Source organism: Entelurus aequoreus, linkage group LG27, assembly GCF_033978785.1.
Source record: "Entelurus aequoreus isolate RoL-2023_Sb linkage group LG27, RoL_Eaeq_v1.1, whole genome shotgun sequence".
NCBI lineage: Eukaryota > Metazoa > Chordata > Actinopteri > Syngnathiformes > Syngnathidae > Entelurus > Entelurus aequoreus.
The window spans coordinates 23,713,686-23,737,022 of record NC_084757.1 but is presented as its reverse complement, the minus strand read 5'-3'; the positions used below and the strand labels follow the sequence as shown (position 1 = coordinate 23,737,022).

General features: G+C 39.0%; 1 protein-coding gene across 2 annotated transcripts in view; it reads left to right on the top strand.

The window, feature by feature from the left end:
- Window positions 1-23,337, top strand: part of ell (elongation factor RNA polymerase II) — a 99,391-nt gene that overhangs the window by 23,799 nt on the left and 52,255 nt on the right. For both annotated transcript variants that reach the window (XM_062039300.1, XM_062039299.1), the window contains exon 2: window positions 17,197-17,241. In XM_062039300.1, coding sequence (XP_061895284.1) covers window positions 17,197-17,241 — 45 coding nt within the window. The remainder of the gene's footprint in view (window positions 1-17,196; window positions 17,242-23,337) is intronic.

The window sequence follows — 23,337 nt, the reverse complement described above, 5'->3', positions numbered from 1 at the left end:
TTGATCATTTCGCGATATTGCCATATTTTTGCTGAAAGGATTTAGTAGAGAACATCGACGATAAAGTTCGCAACTTTTGGTCGCTGATAAAAAAGCTTTGCCTGTACCGGAAGTAGCAGACGATATGACGTCACAGGTTGTGGAGCTCCTCAGATCTGCACATTGTTTACAATCATGGCCACCAGCAGCGAGAGCGATTCGGACCGAGAAAGTGACGATTTCCCCATTAATTTGAGCGAGGATGAAAGATTCGTGGATGAGGAAAGTGAGAGTGAAGGACTAGAGGGCAGTGGATGCGATTCAGATAGGGAAGATGCTGTGAGAGGCGGGTGGGACCTGATATTCAGCTGGAAATGACTAAAACAGTAAATAAACACAAGACATATATATACTCTATTAGCCACAACACAACCAGGTTTATATTTAATATGCCACAAAGTAATCCCGCATAACAAACACCTCCCCCCTCCCGTCCAAATATAACCCGCCAATACAAATCAAACACCCGCACAACACACTCAATCCCACAGCCCAAAGTACCGTTCACCTCCCCAAAGTTCATACAGCACACATATTTCCCCAAAGTCCCCAAAGTTACGTACGTGACATGCACATAGCGGCACGCACGTACGGGCAAGCGATCAAATGATTGGAAGCCGCAGCTGCGTACGTACTCACGGTACCGCGTCTGCGTATCCATCTCAAAGTCCTCCTGGTAAGAGTCTCTGTTGTCCCAGTTCTCCACAGGCCAATGGTAAAACTTGGCTGTCATCTTTCGGGAATGTAAACAATGAAACATCGGCTGTGTTTGTGTTGCTGCAGCTGGCAGAAATACACCGCTTCCCACCTACAGCTTTCTTCTTTGCTGTCTCCGTTGTTCATTGAACAAATTGCAAAAGATTCACCAACACAGATGTCCAGAATACTGTGGAATTTTGCGATGAAAACAGACGACTTAATAGCTGGCCACAATGCTGTCCCAAAATGTCCTCTACAATCCGTGACGTCCCGCGCAGGCGTCATCATACCGAGACGTTTTCAGCAGGATATTTCGCGCAAAATTTAAAATTGCACTTTAGTAATCTAACCCGGCCGTATTGGCATGTGTTGCAATGTTAAGATTTCATCATTGATGTATAAACTATCAGACTGCGTGGTCGGTAGTAGTGGGTTTCAGTAGGCCTTTAACCAAGTCATAGTGATATTATTATTATAAGCGCTAACACAGACAAACTATTTATAGCAGCGCCGTGACCACTACCATGTGTCCCTATGTTTACTTCATCAAGTGGTCTGCTGTTTCCTCCGTTCCCTGCTCCTTGGAAGCTTATTCTAAATCATAAATCATGCATCTCACCTAGAAATAGATGGCTGAGGATGTAATTCGACAAGTTGGTACACTTTGACAATCATTTAGGACTCGGAACTGGCAAGGATGACACAAAAAGACTCTTGGTTCCCAGCCCCCCACCCCATTTCTTTGTAAGGATTATGAGTCATTCTTCACCTAAATGGGAATATATGAACATCCTAGCTGTTGGCATCCTAATGACAGCAGACTTTGCACAGTAAGTGGTGTTTTAATGTGTTTGTGTTTGTTTTAATGAAGTCTGCAGTGAGTAATAATCAGTGATAAAGAAAAAACAAACGTGATGTGTTTTTGAAATGAATGCGCCGCATATGCTTAAAACGATCGAACTACGTACATTTTGAATGTTGTTATAAATGTGGTCGTTACTACATTACATATACTTACATCATGTATAAAAAAACATTAATGGTGGTGTTAGTGGTGTTTTTTAAGGGCTTTATAGACGGAATAGAGCGGCTCCCATAGGGACCATTGTAAGTGGACTTTCTATCGCATTTATTTAATATTTAGAATCCATCGTCATGTCTTTCATAATAATTGTGAAGGATATGCTAAATTCCCAAAAAAAAGTGCAGTTACCCTTTAAATCATCTGAAATTAGTCTCTAGTTGTCGTTTTATTTATTTCTTAACAAATAAACACCTCAACTCAAAACACTAGAATGAAACGATATGCAATTCATGAATAACTCATAAAACAACAATATAAAACTAACAAAAGATTAGTGAATTGTATAAAAAATGTATTGTAATTATTGTGTTTACCGCTAGTATACTGCCGAAAATAAACTGTTAAGCCGAACTGAAAGTGAGCGAACTGCATTAAGAAAGGTGTCAAATTTAGACGTGTTTGTCCTTTATTTTGCCATTACATAACACGGCGGAAGGCCAAACAATTGACGACATTTTGCACAGATAAAGGGAACTACCATCAGATTTGTGCGATATACGATATCATTGATTTAATATGATACGATATAATATGGCTAATGATAGTTTTTAATACTATTGTGATAATGCATGTTGAGGATACATTCTAGCTTTGTCTGCAAATTGGACAGCGACAAACCAACGAACGCGCCCTAAATGTACTGTAGCTTTCTACCTAGCGGCGCAAAGCCACTTCTAAGCCAGCACTTCTCGCCTCCATGGCAACAAAAAAACAAAGTTTCTTACAAGTATCATCCCTGGAGGACGAGGAATAGCTAGCTAAACATGCTACACTACACACTGTAGGTGGATAAGCTAACCGCATGCTCGAGCTCTTGAATGTAATCAAAGATGAACGGATCGATACAGATAGTAACGATACCAATTATAACATTATTTGGTCGATATTACAGTGGTTAGATTGATACTTTTTTTATTCAAAAAAATATTTTGTCGTTTTTGGAGGACTTTAAGGGCAAAAACCAAATAATTCAAATCAGAGCCAATAGTAAGAACTAATTTGAATATTTAATTGCTATTTTTACACCGCCGCCCTATGTTTTTGTCTTATTATTGTGATCAAAAATTGGATTTTGGATCGATAACAACTTGTAGTATCAACCAAAACTAATGTAGAGTATCCGAACAAAAGAAGTGCTTATAACATTTTAATAAAAGTGTAAATTGAAAGTAACCAGTTATTAACAGTAAATTGGCAAGTAGATTAAAAGTAGTTTTGAGAAAAATAACACAACTGGAAATGACACAAAGTGTTACTGCCATACATCAGCAGCCAAATTAGAAGCCTTTAACACATTTTGAAATGGTTCTATTATACCAAATAAATTTAATTGTTGCTGTTGGTTTGTCTGTCATTTATGCATTTATTTTGTTAGTTAGTGAGCAGAATAACTCAAATAATTGACTACATTTTCATGAGTCTTCCAGGAAATAAGATAATGAACATCTAGTTAGAATTTGGGTCTAATCCAAATCATTCCTTTTACGTTACCTTAGAGAGAGAGAGAAGCGGAAATGTGTGTGTGTGTGTGTGTGTGTGTGTGTGTGTGTGTGTGTGTGTGTGTGTGTGTGTGTGTGTGTGTGTGTGTGTGTGTGTGTGTGTGTGTGTGTGTGTGTGTGTGTGTGTGTGTGTGTGTGTGTGTGTGTGTCTGTGTGTGTGTGTGTGTGTGTGTGTCTGTGTGTGTGTGTGTGTAGTGTTTCCCATAAACTGCCAAGATACCTGTGGCGGTGGGGGCGTGGCTATGGGCGTGTTCACCATGACATCATCGAGTAATTTGCATAATTTACCACAATGATATGATTTTCTCTAAAAAGGCTAAAAAAATGTATACTTACTAATTAATAACAGTTTTGTTTTAAACGTCCATCCATCCATCCATCCATCCATTTTACAATATATTTACAACACTTTATGTACATATTTATATAGAGTTTTGAACAATAAGTTATTCACTGAAATATATTTATTAATTGTGGTTCTTACAAAAAATATATCTTATAAAAATATAAAAGCTAAAATGTCTCTTAAAGCTCTGCCCCTTTAATTAGTACATACTAAATAATTTAACTTTAGCCTACTACTACAACCATATTATTTACCAGCAACATAAAGTGAAACAGAGGCAGAGGTGTCCTGCCACAGTCAGTAACAAATAAACAGAAAACAGTAGTGGTGGTAGATAGTCACAGAGCTTCATCAAACATCTGATCCACTGAACAAAGAGCTCCAAAAATCTTGATCCTACACTTCTCTTTTGTAAAGTAAATCTGAACAGCCGATATGGGCATCTACATCAACTATATGATTTGCCTGAGAAGCTGGACAGGACAAAAAAAAAAAAAAAAAAGCAGAAAAATCTATTTGTGGCGGCCTTCATTCTTTCGTTGCGGGGCGCCACAAATAAATGTATGTGTAGGAAACACTGGTGTGTGTGTGTGTGTGTGTGTGTGTGTGTGTGTGTGTGTGTGTGTGTGTGTGTGTGTGTGTGTGTGTGTGTGTGTGTGTGTGTGTGTGTGTGTGTGTGTGTGTGTGTGTGTGTGTGTGTGTGTGTGTGTGTGTGTGTGTGTGTGTGTGTGTGTGTGTGTGCCAGCGTCCTCACAAAGATGGTGGAAACAGACATGAGTGTTTATTCAGTTTATTTTATTCCACTATGAATACCTCAAAAAGCTACGGATGTATATTCCATCGCCCTTTCAGGAAATGGCCAATCAGGTATAAGGAACAAACAATTCATTACATTTTGGAGATGATTCTGATAACCGTCTGTATTCAGGACTTTTTTACAATTGGGACATGGAGCAGCAATATAACCCCCACTGTACCACTGAGCTAATTTACAACCGGCTGAGTGTTGCACGTGAGTCGTTAAGTTGTTTACTATTGCAGCAAAAAGTCAAGTTACAGAAAACTGTCAGTCTGATATTGCCCGAGGTCATGTTATCACAAATAGTCACTCGTTTGTAATCCGGCAACTACGGTTTCTGCAGCCTTATCGTTGACCCACAATCCCGACCTGTACTGTGTCCCTAAGGTTAGCTCAGTGGAACATTCTGGGATTGGGTCCCACAGAATAGTGACATGTCAGCAGCCTATTCAAATGAACAGGCTGATGGTAGCACTATGTTGCCGTCGGGTGCAGTGGAGTGGACAGGATGTGCTAAAAGTGCTGCTCCATGAAAGGTCTGGTGCTCCTGGATAGGTTCTTGGTGCAAGTGTGCAGAGTTCAGGACAAGTGTAAATCAGTCCGCTGAGAAAATACATCACGTGTGTGTACAAGTAAACCTCTCGGTCCTAGTTTTACTGCAAGGTCCATACTTTTAGTACACTATATAAAGTGAGTTGCGAAAAGAGCTCTCACAGTAGTGAATTGGAAGTGTGTTGTCCAAAATGTAGCCTTGATGCTGGAATTTAGACAGTTTGATTTAGTAGGCCCTACTCTTTTGTGTGTCTTAGCTTTAATGCTAATGAACTGTGTTTGTCTGTTTGCAACAGTGTTTCCAAGAAGTGCTATTTTACTTCCCTGAGTATGTAAAAATGCCTAAAATGTACGAGTCATGATATATACCCCAATCATTGTATAAGGGTGTGAAGTTAATGTCATTTTAATGTATTTCCTATATAGAGCTTGATCACAAAATAAGTAATTTGATGCAGGTCTATACTTGTCCTTTTAATAGACAAACTAAATAACTTAAAGGCCTACTGAAACCCACTACTACCGACCACGCAGTCTGATAGTTTATATATCAATGATGAAATATTAACATTGCAACACATGCCAATACGGCCGGGTTAGATTACTAAAGTGCAATTTTAAATTTTGCGCGAAATATCCTGCTGAAAACGTCACGGTATGATGACGCCTACGCGTGACGTCACGGATTGTAGAGGACATTTTGGGACAGCATTGTGGCCAGCTATTAAGTTGTCTGTTTGCATCGCAAAATTCCACAGTATTCTGGACATCTGTGTTGGTGAATCTTTTGAAATTTGTTCAATGAACAATGGAGACAGCAAAGAAGAAAGCTGTAGGTGGGAAGCGGTGTATTTCGGCCGGCTGCAGCAACACAAACACAGCCGATGTTTCATTGTTTACATTCCCTAAAGATTACAGTCAAGCTTTACCATTGGCCTGTGGAGAACTGGGACAACAGAGACTCTTACCAGGAGGACTTTGAGTTGGATACGCAGACGCGGTACTGTGAGTACGTACGCAGCTGCGGCTTCCAAACATTTGATCGCTTGCCCGTACGTGCATGCCGCTATGTGCATGTCACGTACGTAACTTTGGGGACTTTGGGGAAATATATGTGCTGTATGAACTTTGGGGAGGTAAACAGTACTTTGGGCTGTGGGATTGAGTGTGTTGTGCGGGTGTTTGATTTGTATTGGCGGGTTATATGGACGGGAGGGGGGAGGTGTTTGTTATGCGGGATTAATTTGTGGCATATTAAATATAAGCCTGGTTGTGTTGTGGCTAATAGAGTATATATATGTCTTGTGTTTATTTACTGTTTTAGTCATTCCCAGTTGAATATCAGGTCCCACGCGCCTCTCACAGCATTTTCCCTTTCTGAATCGCTTCCACTGCCCTCTAGTCCTTCACTCTCACTTTCCTCATCCACGAATATTTCATCCTCACTCAAATTAATGGGGAAATTGTCGCTTTCTCGGTCCGAATCGCTCTCGCTGCTGGTGGCCATGATTGTAAACAATGTGCAGATGTGAGGAGCTCCACAACCGGTGACGTCACGCGCATATCGTCTGTTACTTCCGGTACAGGCAAGGCTTTTTTATCAGCGACCAAAAGTTGCGAACTTTATCGTCGATGTTCTCTACTAAATCCTTTCAGCAAAAATATGGCAATATCGCGAAATGATCAAGTATGACACATAGAATGGACCTGCTATCCCCGTTTAAATAAGAAAATCGCATTTCAGTAGGCCTTTAACATCTGATTTACACAACATTTTATTTATTTTTGTACGTGGTCGCGTGTTTACAACACCTTGTGTGCTCTTTTTATCGTGTGCGCGGACACAATCAAATTCATTAACTGACACGTCTTGTATTTTGACTTTGTGGACTCATTTGAAGTCCTATTATTGCTGTCATCCCAGCCGAGTCATACCAAAGACTATAAAAATGGGACCCATTACCTCCCTGCTTGGCACTCAGCATCAAGGGTTGGAATTGGGGGTTAAATCACCAAAAATGATTCCCGGGCGCGGCGCCGCTGCTGCCCACTGCTCCCCAAGGGGATGGGTCAAATGCAGAGGACAAATTTCACCACACCTAGTGTGTGTGTGACAATCATTGGTACTTTAACTTTAACTTAACTATTATTCATCCATAATTCAGTGGGCTGCCCTGCGCGTGTGCATGCACCCCATACCCTACCACGTACACACACAACACTGCACTAGCATCTGCTCCCCAGATGTAACTGTATGCCAGCATCACTATTAGAAAGTGGGCAATTCATGAATCGATGGAGAAATGCCCAAAACATGCATTATTCACGTACGTTAAATAAAGAAATACAGACGGTTCTAAAATACGACATTAATGCTATTGGTCTCTAAACATTAGTTCTAGCTTTGGTTCTAACCAAAACAGAACTATTAGCTACAGGGGTTCCTCTAGATTGCCAAGATACCTGGTGGCGTGGTTAGGGCTGTGGTCACCATGACATCATCATATAATTTACATAATTTGCTACGGTATAATTTTCCTTATAAAGGCTCAAAAAATGTATACATACATTTTAGAACAAATCTGTGTTATTAATATTTAGGGTTAACATATATTTTTATATTATTTCGTTTTGCTATATTCTCAATATTGTTGCTGCTTATTGTACAATGTGCTTTGTTGAGAAGTATTCAATTGCCTAGAGACTTTTAGTGACGTTTTCTATATTAAAGAGGAATTGCCCTTTTTTGGGAATTTTGCCTATTGTTCACAATCATTATGAAAGACATGACGACTGATGTATTTTTTTTTCCAATGCATTCTAACTCGTAAATAAAGGTACCGTATTTTCCGGACCATAGGCGCGATTATAAGGCGCACTGCCGATGAATGGTCTATTTTCGCACCGGATTATGGAGCGCATTAAAGGAGTCATATTATTTTTTATAAATTGAAATCACTTCCCTTTGTCTACATAACATGTAATGGTGGTTCTTTGGTCAAAATGTTGCATAGATTGTTTTACAGACCATCTTCAAGCCGCTTTCTGACAGTCGCTTCCGGATGCGCCGTTTTGTGGGTGGTCTTATTTACGTGGCTCACCTTCGGCAGCGTCTTCTCCCCATCATCTTTGTTGCAGCAGTGTAGCGTGCAAGGTCGGGAGTGGAAGAAGTGTCAAAAGATGGAGCTAACTGTTTTAATGACATTCAGACTTTACTTAAATGAATAACGGAGCAGTATCTTCTCATCTGGAAACAACAACAAGGCTGGAAATGTGTCCCGTGAAAAAAAGTCAGACCGGAACTCTCTAATAACTAAAGTTCTTTGGGTGAATAATGTAAACTCACTACACCGGTATGTTTTAGCGCTTTCATGGCGAGTTTACTGACAGATATAAGTAAGAACTTTACACTAATTTATATTAGAAATGGCAACAGCGCAGGATGAAGGTCCCATAACAAGAAGATAGAGAAAAAGAAGAAGCTTATTGACTACGGTGTCAGCACGGACTACAAATGCGGACTTGCGCAATTTTTCAGGATTCATGCATATCCCAAATACAGATTAGCAGGTACCAGAAGGTAAGAAAAGTTGCTTTTGCACAATATTGCGAACAAAACGCCAGATAATGTCTTACCTTATACACACACCATAATAATACTTGTATGTTTAATGCACAGACAATCCATCAAGCGGTGTGGCGTCATAGCTTACCAGAGTCGTACTAAAGCATTTTGATAGATTTTTGAGCGCTGTGTATAATGGTCTATATTTTCAATGGAACGTATACATTGTTGGTGTTGTTTACTTGAGTCATATTGCCATCATATTGCAGTCTACAAGTATCTCTTATGTTTGACTGCCATCTAATGGTCACACTTATCATTACACCATGTACCAAATAAAATTGCTTTGAGGTCTTTAAGCAAAACCAGAATTATTCCGTACATTAGGCGCACCAGGTTATAAGGCGCACTGTCGAGTTTTGAGGAAAAAAAAGGGTTTTAAGTGCGCCTTAAAATATGGTAAATAAAAGTCTGCTTAGAGCGGGGCCAATGGGAGGTCCTATTTCGCCCATAAAACCCAATAAAAAAAACATCCAAAAAGCGCCAACAATACTCCATTTACATTTTGTCACTTGAATATTAACCAAGTATTAGTGATATTGTTATTATAAGCGCAAACACAGACAAACTATTTATAGCGGCGCCGTGATCACAAGCTTGTGTGCCAATGTTGACATGATTGACTGATGTGAAGTGAAGTGAATTATATTTATATAGCGCTTTTCTCTAGTGACTCAAAGCGCTTTTACATAGTGAAACCCAATATCTAAGTTACATTCAAACCAGTGATGAGCTGCTTCTTCGTTTCCTTCCCCGTCAAACTTTATTCTAGATCATAAATAATGCCTCTCACCTGGATAGTAGAAGGACGAGGATGTAATCCGGCAGTCAGGAGTAATCTGTGATGTAGTTAAAAAAAAAAAAAAAAGTGAACGTTGTGATACGTTTTTTGAAATGATTGCTTAAATTGATCAAAATATGTAAATATTAAATATTATAAATGTGCTCGTTACTACATTACATATATACTTACATTATGCATATTAAACCTCATGGAGATGTTTTTTTAAGGGCTTTATAGGCAGAATAGACCGGCTCCAATAGATAAACTATGTTTCTTACAAGTATCATCCCTGGACGAGGAATAGCTATAAGTAGTAATATACTATGACTACTTCTTGGTATTGGATTGATACACACATTTGTAGTATCGCCCAAAACTAATAGTAGTATCTAGAAGTATCCAAACAGAAGAATAAGTGATTATTACATTTGAACAGAAGTATGGAAATAACCATGTTATAAGAGAAAATAAGCAGATATTAACATTAAATTAGCAAGTAGCTTAATAATGATGATAATGACGCTATATTTACCGCATATGTCAGCAGTGAAATTCGGAGCCTTTGTAACACGTTTTGAAATAGTTCTATTATCATTTACATACAAATATATGATAACCTATATCGATATCACAACATATATCGCAATATAGATTTTAGGCCATATCGCACCTCCTTAATGCCAAATAATATATTGCGAGAATCGTTTTGAATGGAAAAAATTTCATTCTGAATCATGCAACATTGTGCTATGTTAGCCTATTTGCTGAAGAGAGACAAAACGATCAAACTTACTTCCCCCTCGTCGATAGCTGACTATTTTAAGATGTGTAGCAAAGCCTTTAATATTTTTTGGGAGGGAATTTTTTTTGGGTTTTTTTCTGCAGAGCTGTCGTCCGTAGCGCTGTGAAGTAGTTTTCTAGCTTAGAGCACGTGAGGGGTAATGTCATGTCTATTAAGAAGGCAGTGCTTCCTTAATGACGTTAATGATGGGACAATTTTCTTTAGTGCTCATTAGCAGGTTCTAGGGAATCATATTACTGTTGTAAATAAAATAGACACATTTTTCAGTAAGTATTTAGTCGCTACATAATATGCATTAGTGCATATGTACTGATGATTATACCTTTGGTAATTTATAATCACTTGAGACAAACTGGAAAAAAATGGAATGGCTTTTAAGTCTTGTTCAACAATTGTTTAGTAAGCTAGTTGCTTCAGAATTTCCCAGCATTTGCCGCTAAACGCCATCATAGATGTATTAATCATGCATTGCATTTAGTAAGCCTATTAGCCACGAGAGGTGTTTTCTGGTAAGTCAGCCGCTGTTTGCAGAGCCAGCCGCAGTTAGTCTGTCAGGAATGTTAGGGCAGGATTTACACTGCATCGCATGACATGAATAGAATCCCTTTTTGTTTAGTTTTCAAATGCACTTTACAGCCAACAAGAGGGGTGAGCGTTTACCGGATTCAGAACTAAGCCGTAGTCTCTCGTTTCGCTTGTGACTTTTGTTGGACCTCGAAGACAAAGAAGCTGAATCAAGCTAAAATGAGCAAAAAAAGAATTACAGGGCTGACAGAGGACAGAACGACTGCTTCAGTTCATATCTCTATCTCTGTTGTCTTTGTTTGGCCTGTCCTGGCATGAGCTTTTTATCCTCCTTTTGATTAACTTGTCAACTCGCAGACACATGGAGGAGGAACAAACTATTTGACTTCCTCTTTGCGGTGTGTGCGTGTGTTTGTGCATGCACAGTCCTTACTGTCACTGTTTGCTAAAATGATTGCAAATGGTCGACAAACTGGATTGAACCCACTTCGCCGCTTCTGTCGCTGAAAGTATTTGGAAAATGTGATTTGCTCCCACTTTTGTCCTACTTGCACAATCATACTGCTTTTGTAGGACACAGTGATCACCATGATAGCGGACATCCTTATTAAGGCTGTGTTCTGCATTGATTAGCAAATGGAGCAACACTACAATAGATAATGTCATCATATAAGGGAAAAAAAACATCTCATTAGGTTAGTTTGTATGTATCGGAAACACAACGTAATCATTCACATATTACTCAACTCCAATTCATAGCCAACCATCAGATTTATGTTTTTTATTATGTGCGGAAAGTCAGTTTGTTTGTAGCAATACTTGAATTGAAATGTGCCAAAATGGTATCCCTTTCTTGAGTTTTAAAGGGGAACTGCACTTTTTTGGGAATTTTGCCTATCGTTCACAATCATTATGAGAGACATGACAATGGATGTTTGGGGTTTTTTTGCATTCTAAATATTAAATAAATGGAATCAAAAGTCTGCTTACAATTGAGCCTATGGGAGCCGCGCACATCCGCCTATAAAGCCCTTACACAAACATCCAAACACCTCCATTAAGGTTTTATATACATGATGTAAGTATATATGTAATGTAGTAACAGGCACATTCATAACAACATTTATTATTTACATATTTTGATCATTTTAAGCATATGAGGCGCATTAGTTTCCAAAACGCATCACAACTTTTTTTTCTTCATCACTGATTATTACTCGCAGCAGACTTCATGAGAGCCAGCAAACATAAAACATTACTTACTGTACAAGTTCTGCTGTCATTAGAATGACAACTGCTGATGTTCATATATTCCCATTTAGGTGAAGAATGTTTCATAATACTCGTGAAGAAACAGGGTGGGAGTGGGGGGAGCAAGTGTCTTTCCGTGTCGTTCTCGCCAGTTTCGGGTCCTAAATGGCTGTCAAATTGTACCAACTTGTTGGATTACCTACTCAGACGTCTCATATCCAGGTGAGATGCATGATTTATGATCTAGAATAAGCTTACAGGGAGCATGGAAGTGAGAAAGCAGCAGACCACTCGATGCCAACATAGGAAGACAAAGAAGTGATCACGGCGCCGCTATAAATAGTTTGTCTGCGTTAGCGCTTATAATAACAATATCACTAATACTTGGTTAATATTCAAATAACAAAATGTAAATGGAGTATTGTTGGCTGTTTTTGAATGGTTATTTATTGGATTTCATGGGCGAAATAGAGGAGCTCACATTGGCTCAACTGTAAGCAGACTTTTATTTACCTGTATTTTCATGTTAGACTGCATTTTAAAAAAATGCATCCATCGTCAGGTCTTTCATAATGATAAATAAATGATAAATGGGTTATACTTGTATAGCGCTTTTCTACCTTCAAGGTACTCAAAGCGCTTTGACAGTATTTCCACATTCACCCATTCACACACACATTCACACACTGATGGAGGGAGCTGCCATGCAAGGCGCTACCAGCACCCATCAGGAGCAAGGGTGAAGTGTCTTGCCCAAGGACACAACGGACGTGACTAGGATGGTAGAAGGTGGGGATTGAACCCCAGTAACCAGCAACCCTCCGATTGCTGGCACGGCCACTCTACCAACTTCGCCACGCCGTCCCAAATAATGATTGTGAACAAAATATTTCTCCCCCCAAAAAAGTGCAGTTCCCCTTTTAAAGGGGCCTCATTATGCAAAACCAACTTTTCTTACCTATTGGTACCTCTTTTTGTGTATTTGGACTTTTCGTAAGTCCCAAAAATTTGAAATCAAACCATGGAAGCATGACATAGATATTTATAAAACAATCTTGCCTCCTTCATATTTCCTCCCAAACAAGCCGTTTGGAATTTGCTAAATCTGTGATGTTTTTTGCACCGATGACCTCACCGGATTATTCACATATGGTATAAATGTCCCCAAAGTGCTTTGCGCGGGGCCGCCATTGTAGTCAAAAGGTCCTTCTTTTCCTCTATACTCTTGTTGTGGGCCAGACTGGCTCGTTCATGCACATTCATCCGCCGAGACTCGTTAGGGAAGCGCTAAAAACGACAACAAAGATGTTGGGGATAAGACGTTGTTGAGGTGGAGCCATTTATATAAGACCGCCCACAAAATGGCGCATCATGAGGAGACTGTCAGAACGTGGCTTGAAAACGGTCTGTAAAACATAATTCATGCAACATTTTGACCAAAAAACCACCATTACATATTATGTAGACCTCAAGGAAGTACCATCTACTAAATTAGCGTTTTTTAGCATTCATTTTCAAGTCAACATATCAATTCCGCATTTTTTTATGAAATATTATTGAAAATACGATGCAAACAAAATGTGCTAATTGCTGGCCTCAGCCGCAGATATTATATCAGTGTTACTTTTGTCTAAAGGCCTCCGTTCACTCTCCGAGCCCCAACGTTGACAGCTATCCACTTTGCTGCTAATCATGTTTGGATGATTACAATCCGAACACTCTTAGGGTATTTATTAGTAGCCAGCGAGAAGGTATAATTTTGACGTGACAGATCGTAAACAGAGGTCACGATACCGGAAGTATATTACCCGAGAGCCTGTGGCTACAGCATAGTTGCCAAATGGGCAGGGATGGGCAGTAACAAACTACATGTAGCTAAGCTACGTGGCTTAACTACATTTTCCAGTAGCTTGGTGGGATCTTATCTATTTTTTTAACGAGTAGCTTTTCCTGTAGCTTAGCTACTTTTACACCCATGTAGCTAGGTAGCCTACATGAAAGCTACAAACTACAAAGAGACTGCAAATCCAGGCCAAAACAAATACGGAGAAAATACAATGACCTAGATTAATAAACATCCAAACATGCGGAGAGAATCCATTATGATTGGTTGGTGTTTGTATAATGAGTCACAGTTGGCTAAGGTTAGGGTGAAACATTAAGGACTGGCCAATCAGAGTCAAGATAAGGCCATCGATGTCATATGACGATGAGGGAGTCAGAGACAGAGGGACGCTTAAAGCTGACGACTCCAAAAAAAAAAAACATACTTGAAATGGTGGAGGGATTCTCTCCCGCATATGACATTTTTCCTTTATTGATGAAGATGACGTCCAGGAAACCCACAATAATGTGTGTCCTTGGCCATATTTAGACAAATCTATACGTTTAGAGAAAACATTGCCCAAAACCTTAGTTTTTAGTTGTTTACTCTGTAAACCAAAATCATAACCGCTCTCTTCATCTAAGATCTCCAACACAAATTTAGGAACACTCATTAAGGTGAGTTGAGTTAATGAAAAGTTTTACTGCGCATAACCATTACCAACTGTTCCCAAACACACAAGTCATTGTTTTTTTGTCAAGATATAGATAGATGCTGTTTTTTTTTACTGTAGGTACCAAAAATGAATAACATTGTAGGGGCGGCCCAAAGAAAAGGCAAACTAATTAAATACATACATCGGGTGTGGGGACCCCGAGACGTAGTTTTAGGGTGTTCCCAGCTAAATGCACAGATAGTTGATCGTAATGGACTCTTATTGAGTCCATTCGTACACTCTCAGGTACATTAACATTGATATTATACATGTGGGCCCATAGATAGAAATGCTGTTAAATGTAGCCAGCTACTTTTGCCGTGTAGCTTGCTACAATTCACAGAGGATAGCTTCCCCTGTAGCTTAGCTACATTTAATCGACAGTAACTTGTATCTTAGCTTACTACATTTCCAGGTAGCTTGCCCATCATTGCAAATGGGAAACGTATTCTCAGTTGTTTGCATGCATGTTTTAAAATGTTTTCAGTACATTACAATGTTAGTAAATATCTACAAAAAAATGTAACAATTCTGTGGTACACTACATAGACATATAAATGTAAAAAAGACGGCCAAAAGAGGTTGCTCGATAATAATAATGAATAATTATATTAATAATAATATAGGGCTGAACAATTAATCGAAATTTGATTTCGATTATGGCTTCTCACGATCCTGAAAATACAATAATCGTTTTACGATTAATGGGCTGCGGAACGTACATGCAGTGAAATGGGTTAAAGAGTGACTGAAGGGACAAGCGGTAGAAAATGGATGGATGGATGAATGTAAAAAAAGACCACGTTTACTAGAAGTTAGGGATTTCACCATGGTTGCTACTTTGTTTGTGACACAGACAGTATGCCTAATTAATAATCTTTGATCTCTAAACTCAACAAAAAAAGTAAAGCATATGATTTCCGTATTCATGTAACCGCGGGCGAAGTCACATAGTTGTCCAATACAACGGAGTCCGCTGATAAACGCAGTATATCAGGGAAATTTACATAAATTTAAGTTAAATGCTGTCATTGCAAGGAGAAGGAATATTTGTTTGGGTAAATAACGTGTCTGGGACCGCTCATTCATCCCCAAAACACGCCTTAAACTAAACAGTGACTAGCAAGAACAATCCATAAACCCAAAACACATATCATCTGCTTGTGCTGTTGTGAAAGGCATCATGGATGTAACATCAAAGTACAAACAGCAGTCGCAACTTCAGAGGCTCGCTTTTTTTTTTTTTTACAGCCTCAAGTTGCCTTTACTTGTCAAGCTGAGAACAGCACAGCACACTTCCTCCCTTTCACAGTAATAGCGCGGTGCACCACATCCGTGCTAACAAAATGAAACTTTCCAAAAAGTTCCTTACACAAGCATAATGTACTTAAAGCACTTATTATATACATTTACACAATTGTTATGCTTTGACCTAAAATACTGGTCAAAATTGGCCAAAAATATATTGTACCAATAAATGTAAGGATTTTTGCATTAACTGTGATAAACAAACATTTTATTACATTTTATTTGACATAAAAAGCACACACTCTACGGCGGTAAAAAAAAGTGTAGAAGGTAAAAAACGGAATAAAAAAAACAATTGCAGGAAACGTAGTCTTAATTTTCAAAATGTTCTTTTGGGGTTTGCATGGCAGCATTTGATACTGATAGAAATCTTTTTTTGTGTGTGTGTTTGAAAAGGGTCTTGTTAAACTTCTTCCTGAACAGCAGGGCTATTTATGATGCGGCCTAAGGCCAAATATGTCTGTTCGAAACTTGGAAGACAAAACTTTTTGCAGCAAATTCCTAAAAACGCTTCAGTTCTCCTGTTCTATTGAATGCTTTGACCAGTGTAAACACATTGGAAGATCCTTGCATTTTAACCTCCTGAAAAAAAACAGCGTTCCCTATAACCTGACACTTATAATTTGCCTTTTTGCCTCTCTCTCTCTCTCTCTCTCTCTCTCTCTCTCTCTCTCTCTCTCTCTCTCTCTCTCTCTCTCTCTCTCTCTCTCTCTCTCTCTCTCTCTCTCTCTCTCTCTCTCTCTCTCTCTCTCTCTCTCTATGTCCACTACTTGCTGTCCATATCCTACACCCCCCCACCCCCCACACCCCTGATTGTAAATAATGTAAATAATTCAATGTGATTATCTTGTGTGATGACTGTATTATGATGATAGTATATATGATAGTATATATCTGTATCATGAATCAATTTAAGTGGACCCCAACTTAAACAAGTTGAAAAACTTATTCGGGTGTTAACATTTAGTGGTCAATTGTATGGAATATGTACTTCACTGTGCAACCTACTAATAAAAGTCTCAATCAATCAATCAAACAGTTGAGTTGAATAGTCCTGCTGTACAGTATCATGACAATTTGAAGATGTCTGGTGGGATACATAGTACTCATTAATGTTTATTTCCATGTAGAAACCAGTTTGAAACAGTCGCTTTAGATTTACTGTGAACGCAGTTTCATTTCTGTGAATTTCTCTGTAAATCTGTTTAGAAAAAAATATTTGTCACATTTCCTTTTTTCCAACTAAGAAAAGAGAAACTCAATGGATTGCAAAACATCTACTGTAATCAGCATTCATGATTTAACATTTTGATAATTTCTCTTTTATCTCTGTGTGATTTCAGGTCCTGTCATCACAACCATTGATAACATTTAATGGAAACCAAGGGGTAAGCCATGCAAGCCACATTTGTTCTCAAGTCTGTTGTTACCAATAATTGTTGAACCTTGTTTAACTTTAAGTCCTGCATTAGATTCTAATTTTCCATGCATCTTTGTATTACACGAGATGTCAGTGATTTAAATTACCGTTTGTAACTAAAATAGCTCTGAGGCCAGATCTCTTCCATGGCCAAACAATTCTAATTTTGATATTTTGTCATTAGGATTCATGCATTAGTCACAAAGGAACCAATGACTGTCAAAATGTGCCCATCCTACTATTAGAGAGTTAACAAAAGTTCAAAACACAATATTCCCTAATTTAGTCCATACTCTAAATGTCTACTCAGCTCAGTGGAAATCTGTAAAGTCTTTCTTGCTTAAATCTGCAAACAGTTAATGCCGGAACCTTTACAATTACATCTTCTTATATTTTGCATATGTGTTTGCCATATGCATAAATCAGATGGTTTTACAGGTGTTTCTATTAAAGGTCTGTTCATAAATCAAATGCTCTTTTGAGTGACGCAACAGAGTCAGTCCACTGAGAAGAAGAAAAAAAAAGTGTCACCGCTGAGAATGTTTGCAAGTGTGAAAGTGGCTAAATGACACGGCAGATGCTGTCAGATCTCCCAAGTATTCACACACACACACACACACACACACACACACACACACACACACACACACACACACACACACACACACACACACACACACACACACACACACACACACCACAGTATGTTGTCCACTTTGCAGTCATGATCTGCATCAGCATGTCACAGTAAATGTCGGAATTGATGATTCTCCTCAGTGAACCGTGGCACTTTTGCACCATGGTCACCTATCGTCGAGACACATTTATCATGCTCACTTGTGCTGCCAGTTATTTAGACTGTAATGTGTGTTGACTTGTTTTCCATAGATGGTAAATCTATACTACTGTCTAGAAATATACTGTAACAAAATGAACATTTCATGCAATAGTTATCGTGACCAGAATTATTACTGTTATTATTATTATCACAGTAATGATGGCACCTGGAGATAGGTTGATTGGCAACACTAAATTACCTTAGTGCGGGTGTCAGCAACCTGCGGCTCTTTAATGCTGCCCTAGTGGCTCCCTGGAGCATTTTTAAAAAAGGATTGAAAATGGAAAGAGATGGGGGGGATACTTTTTTTTTTGTTTTAGTATGTTCGTTGTTTGAGGACAAACATGACACCAACCTTCCCAATTGTTAGAAAGCCCACTGTTTAATATGTTTGTGTGTATGCTTCACTGATGAGAGTATTTGGTGAACATCGTTTTGTCCTACCAATTTTGGCGGTTTTTCAACTCACCATAGTGTGGACTGTGACGCAACAGTTTGTTTACATGTAAAATCTTCCACTTCTTCTTTGTCTCATTTTGTCCACCAAAAGTTTCATGGTGTGCGTGAATGCACAAAAGTGCACTTTGTTGATGTTATTGACTTGTTATAGAGCTAATCAGGCAAGGTAATCAATGCTAACATGCTATTTAGGCTAGCTGTATGGACGTATTGCATCATTATGCCTCATTTGTAGGTATATTTGAGCTCATTTAATATCCTTTACTTTTATCCTCTTTGTATATAATTTAGTTTTGCATGCCTCATGACACATTATCTGTATGTAATATTGGCTGCATTTCTGATATTTTTTTTGTGTGCCATGTCGTTCCAGACCACAGCAAACGTTACCTAACTTGCCAAAGATTGTAAGAAATCTATTAAAAGAAGACAGCCTGCCGTTTCCTTTAACTTGGACATACATACAGTATCTATACCTTTGGCCATTAAAAGCCAGTAATTTACAGGAGTTATCTCTCCTTCTGAGTAGCCTCTGATTTACTAATGGTGTAAAAATGTGTAGAATAAATAATACATTTCAACATTTCTGTCAACGAAGATTTGCTTCAGCCTGCGACACATAGTCATTTTGATAGTAGGCTAATATAGCTAATATTGACACTTACATCAAGTGTTGCCTTCATTATAACACTTACATACAGCTTTTCATTTTTTGCGGCTCCAGACAGATTAGTTTTTTGTATTTTTGGTCCAATATGGCTCTTTCAACATTTTGGGTTGCTGACCCCTGCCCTAAAAAATACTTCAATGCACACATGTAAAACTTTTGACAGTTATTTTTAGATAGCTAATATAAGAAAAGTAGAAAACCCACTACTTTGAATGTTTTTTGTTTTTTGTGCTTCACTGATAGTGTTTTAGTCTAAGTATTTTATCTGTTTTTATAGTGTTAAGTATTGGTTTGTACCGTAGCACTTAAAGATTTATTTAAATGAAAAGTGCGTGACAAATACAATCCATTATTATTACTATTTATTATTTCTGGCAGGAGTGCTACTCTGTTTAGCAGTCCTTCAAAGCACCGTTAAAACAACTCCATCTCATATTGCTTGTATTTCGTCACGTGACTTCTTCCCGGAAGTGGAACCAGTGGTGGTCAACCAAGTCAAGATTGCTGTTGTGCAGCAAGCAGCGTGCAAACTGAATACACAAGGGGCCTAGATCTTCCTGCAAAAAGCAGATACGAGCAAAAAATCTAACTATGCAATGGAATAAATCCCTATACTTTAGCAAAAAAAGATTTGTTGAGTGATATCAAGGATTATCTGTCGGAGTTCCCAGACATCAAACTATTTTGTGCTCTAGACGTCGTTCTAAACAAAACCGATGAAAACTTGGAAAAGCACGGAGGTCTACAACTTCTTTGTGTGGGGCTGGGTCAAATAAATTGTTATCAGGACTCTCCTGGATAAATATGCATTGTTTTTTCACAGGTAGGGTTGCATTTCATGATTTAACTTGGTGTCTACAGTCGTGTTGCCTTATTGCACGTACCGTTTACGAGTAGCGTGTTTTTGCTTAATTCTTAGGTTTTGCTTACATTTGATATCTTATTTAAACTCGCCAAGTTGGTGCTTTACAAAGCACTCGTAACAAAAATGTGTTTAAGAAATACAAATTGTATCAAGATAATACTTAAATGGGAAATAATAAACGTTAAAATTATATAAAATAAACTTTTAACAAAGGGATCACTGCTAACCTGTGCATTCTTCGACTTTGCTCCCTTGGACAGGAGTGCGTGCCGTTTTTCTCGTCGTCGTTTCCTAAAATCTTGCACTCTTCCGCTCTTCTTTATTACCTCTCGAGGAACTCTAAATAAAGGTTTATCCATTTCGCCATTTAAACGGTTCGTACAGCCGAAAACAGCGCAAAAATAGGGCACTTTTCTTTGAGAAAGGCTAAATGGTACTTAGTACCAATTGAGAACAGACGCTGGCTTGACCACCACGCATATTTAATGTGTCGGACATGAGCCGAATGTGACGTCATGTAAATCCAAGCAATTCTTCAGAGTATAGAATGACTCTGTCCTAAGTGCACAGCTTGTAGGTTCAATGTGCACAATTGAATAGCTAGCTTAGTTCAGGGTATCCGCCAGGTTTTAAAAAGTCTTAAATCCAATAGTTTGAATTTAAGGCCTTAAAATGTCTAAAATTCTCCTAAAATCTCATAAAAGGTCTTAAATATGATTTTGAAAGGTCTTAATCTATTGATGTTACTTTTATTTAAAACATGCATAAACTTCAGTCTCGCTTTGAAATTTTTCGATTTTTGAGGACGCTATAACGTAACTACACAGTGGAACTAACTGTGCTGCCCGGTCAGAATGTATCGAACACCACCAGTTATTGCTGTGTGTTGACAGCTTAGTTAGCGTAGCAGCGGAGAAAACTAAACGAAAGCCCACAGCAAAGCCAAATTACCTGCATAAGATGGGTAAGTAAAAGTTCAACGACTTGTGTCTGCTGAACGATCGATTTAATGCATGGTTGAAGCCGGTGGATGGAAACGTATAAAAACGTTTGGAGCCATCGAGGAGGGAAGCGTTTGTAAACATGGCGGTGAAAGTGAATGGAATGATAATGGAAAAGTCAAAAATCCGGGATAAGTCAGTGTCAAAAGATGCTGAAACGCCACAAACACTTGTACAACTTTACGAAGATAAACCCTCCCAAGGGAGTGTTATGTGGGTTAAGTGGCGCCAATTGCAGAAGGAGATCAATATGAGATGTTTAGTAGTGAAATGATAATATTGCATACAGTAAGCACAATCTCATTTCTCTGTGGTAGTAGTGTACTCAGCAGTAAAACTATATAAACATTTTTAATAAAAAAAACATAATTCTCTTATTTCTATTATTTGTTCCAATAATTTCAGGTCAGCTTCTCATGCCTATTCATTTCTCCCAAGTTTATATAGCAACCGACATTAAAAGTGGTTGCTTGTTTAGTGTTTACACTCATCTTATTGTGGGGCGAGGAAAGCAATGGAGATTTGTGAATGTCCTCTTGTCATGCCTAAAATAAAAACTAATCCTTGTGTATTAGCAGTATGTTTTCAAAAAAGTCACAAAAAACAGGTACAAATACAAAATGAGCTGAGCACATTTGAATGTTATCCACATTATTCACATCCAAATTCTGTTTGAGGCTTGCAAGCCATAATTACCTTCTTTCTTTTTAGACACTCACTCTGTCTGCACTCTGTTTTTCACAACTTTGTGCAGCTACAGTAGTAGTGTAGATGTTTTTATCAGTTTGCTCAATTCTGACAGCTGAAAAAACCATTACCAATGTTAACCATTTAGCTTTAGCAGAGCTGCTAAATGTCTCTTTCACAGGCAATATATTGTTGTGCTTTCCTCTACCATTGCTGATGTTGATGAGCACACTGCACCTTTTGCAAGAAAACACAACTATGGCAAATCTGAAAATTGGCTGTTACGATGTTTGCTAATATTTTTTTCAATTAGTTCACACTAGAGAAGCTCCTGGTGTATTTAGTTAGTTTAACCATTTTGTTTTACAATGTGAAAGAGCAGTGAATTAATTAATATACTTAAAATTCATTCTGGACCTCGGATTTTACTTTGTCATATTTTTTGTCCGTATGCATGTGAAATGATCTTAAATTATTTACAAGATGGTCTTAAAAAAGTTTTAAATTTGACATGAGTGTGAAGCGACTGGGATGAGAATCAGCACCTCCAAGTCCGAATCCATGGTTCTCGCCCGGAAAAGGGTGGAGTGCCATCTCCGGGTTGCGGAGGAGACCCTGCCCCAAGTGGAGGAGTTCAAGTACCTCGGAGTCTTGTTCACGAGTGAGGGAAGAGTGGATCGTGAGATCGACAGGCGGATCGGTGCGGTGTCTTCAGTAATGCGGACGCTGTATCGATCCGTTGTGGTGAAGAAGGAGCTGAGCCGGAAGGCAAAGCTCTCAATTTACCGGTCGAACTACGTTCCCATCCTCACCTATGGTCATGAGCTTTGGGTTATGACCGAAAGGACAAGATCACGGGTACAAGCGGCCGAAATGAGTTTCCTCCGCCGGGTGGCGGGGCTCTCCCTTAGAGATAGGGTGAGAAGCTCTGCCATCCGGGGGGAGCTCAAAGTAAAGCCGCTGCTCCTCCACATCGAGAGGAGCCAGATGAGGTGGTTCGGGCATCTGGTCAGGATGCCACCCGAACGCCTCCCTAGGGAGGTGTTTAGGGCACGTCCGACCGGTAGGAGGCCACGGGGAAGACCCAGGACACGTTGGGAAGACTGTCTCCCGGCTGGCCTGGGAACGCCTCGGGATCCCCCGGGAGGAGCTGGACGAAGTGGCTGGGGAGAGGGAAGTCTGGGCTTCCCTGCTTAAGCTGCTGCCCCCGCGACCCGACCTCGGATAAGCGGAAGAAGATGGATGTTGAAACCTGCAAATACCCTGTTAGTTGCTCAGACAACAATGTGTTAATGGTGTATACGTTGGTCATTTCTTAATAGGGAAAAATAATGTCTCTTGTTTTCATGTTAGCATTTAAGCTAGCGAGCTAGTGCCAGTCTGTCCGTGAAAGTGTAGTTATTTGATTGCACTGATTTTCGACCATTTTAATTTAAAACAGTTGTACTAACTGTCGGGAGTTTTACCGTTTATCGTTACATCCCTACTACTGTCCCTAGAGAAGAAGAGCTATATTACAAATGCTTGGTGAAATGTCAGTTGAC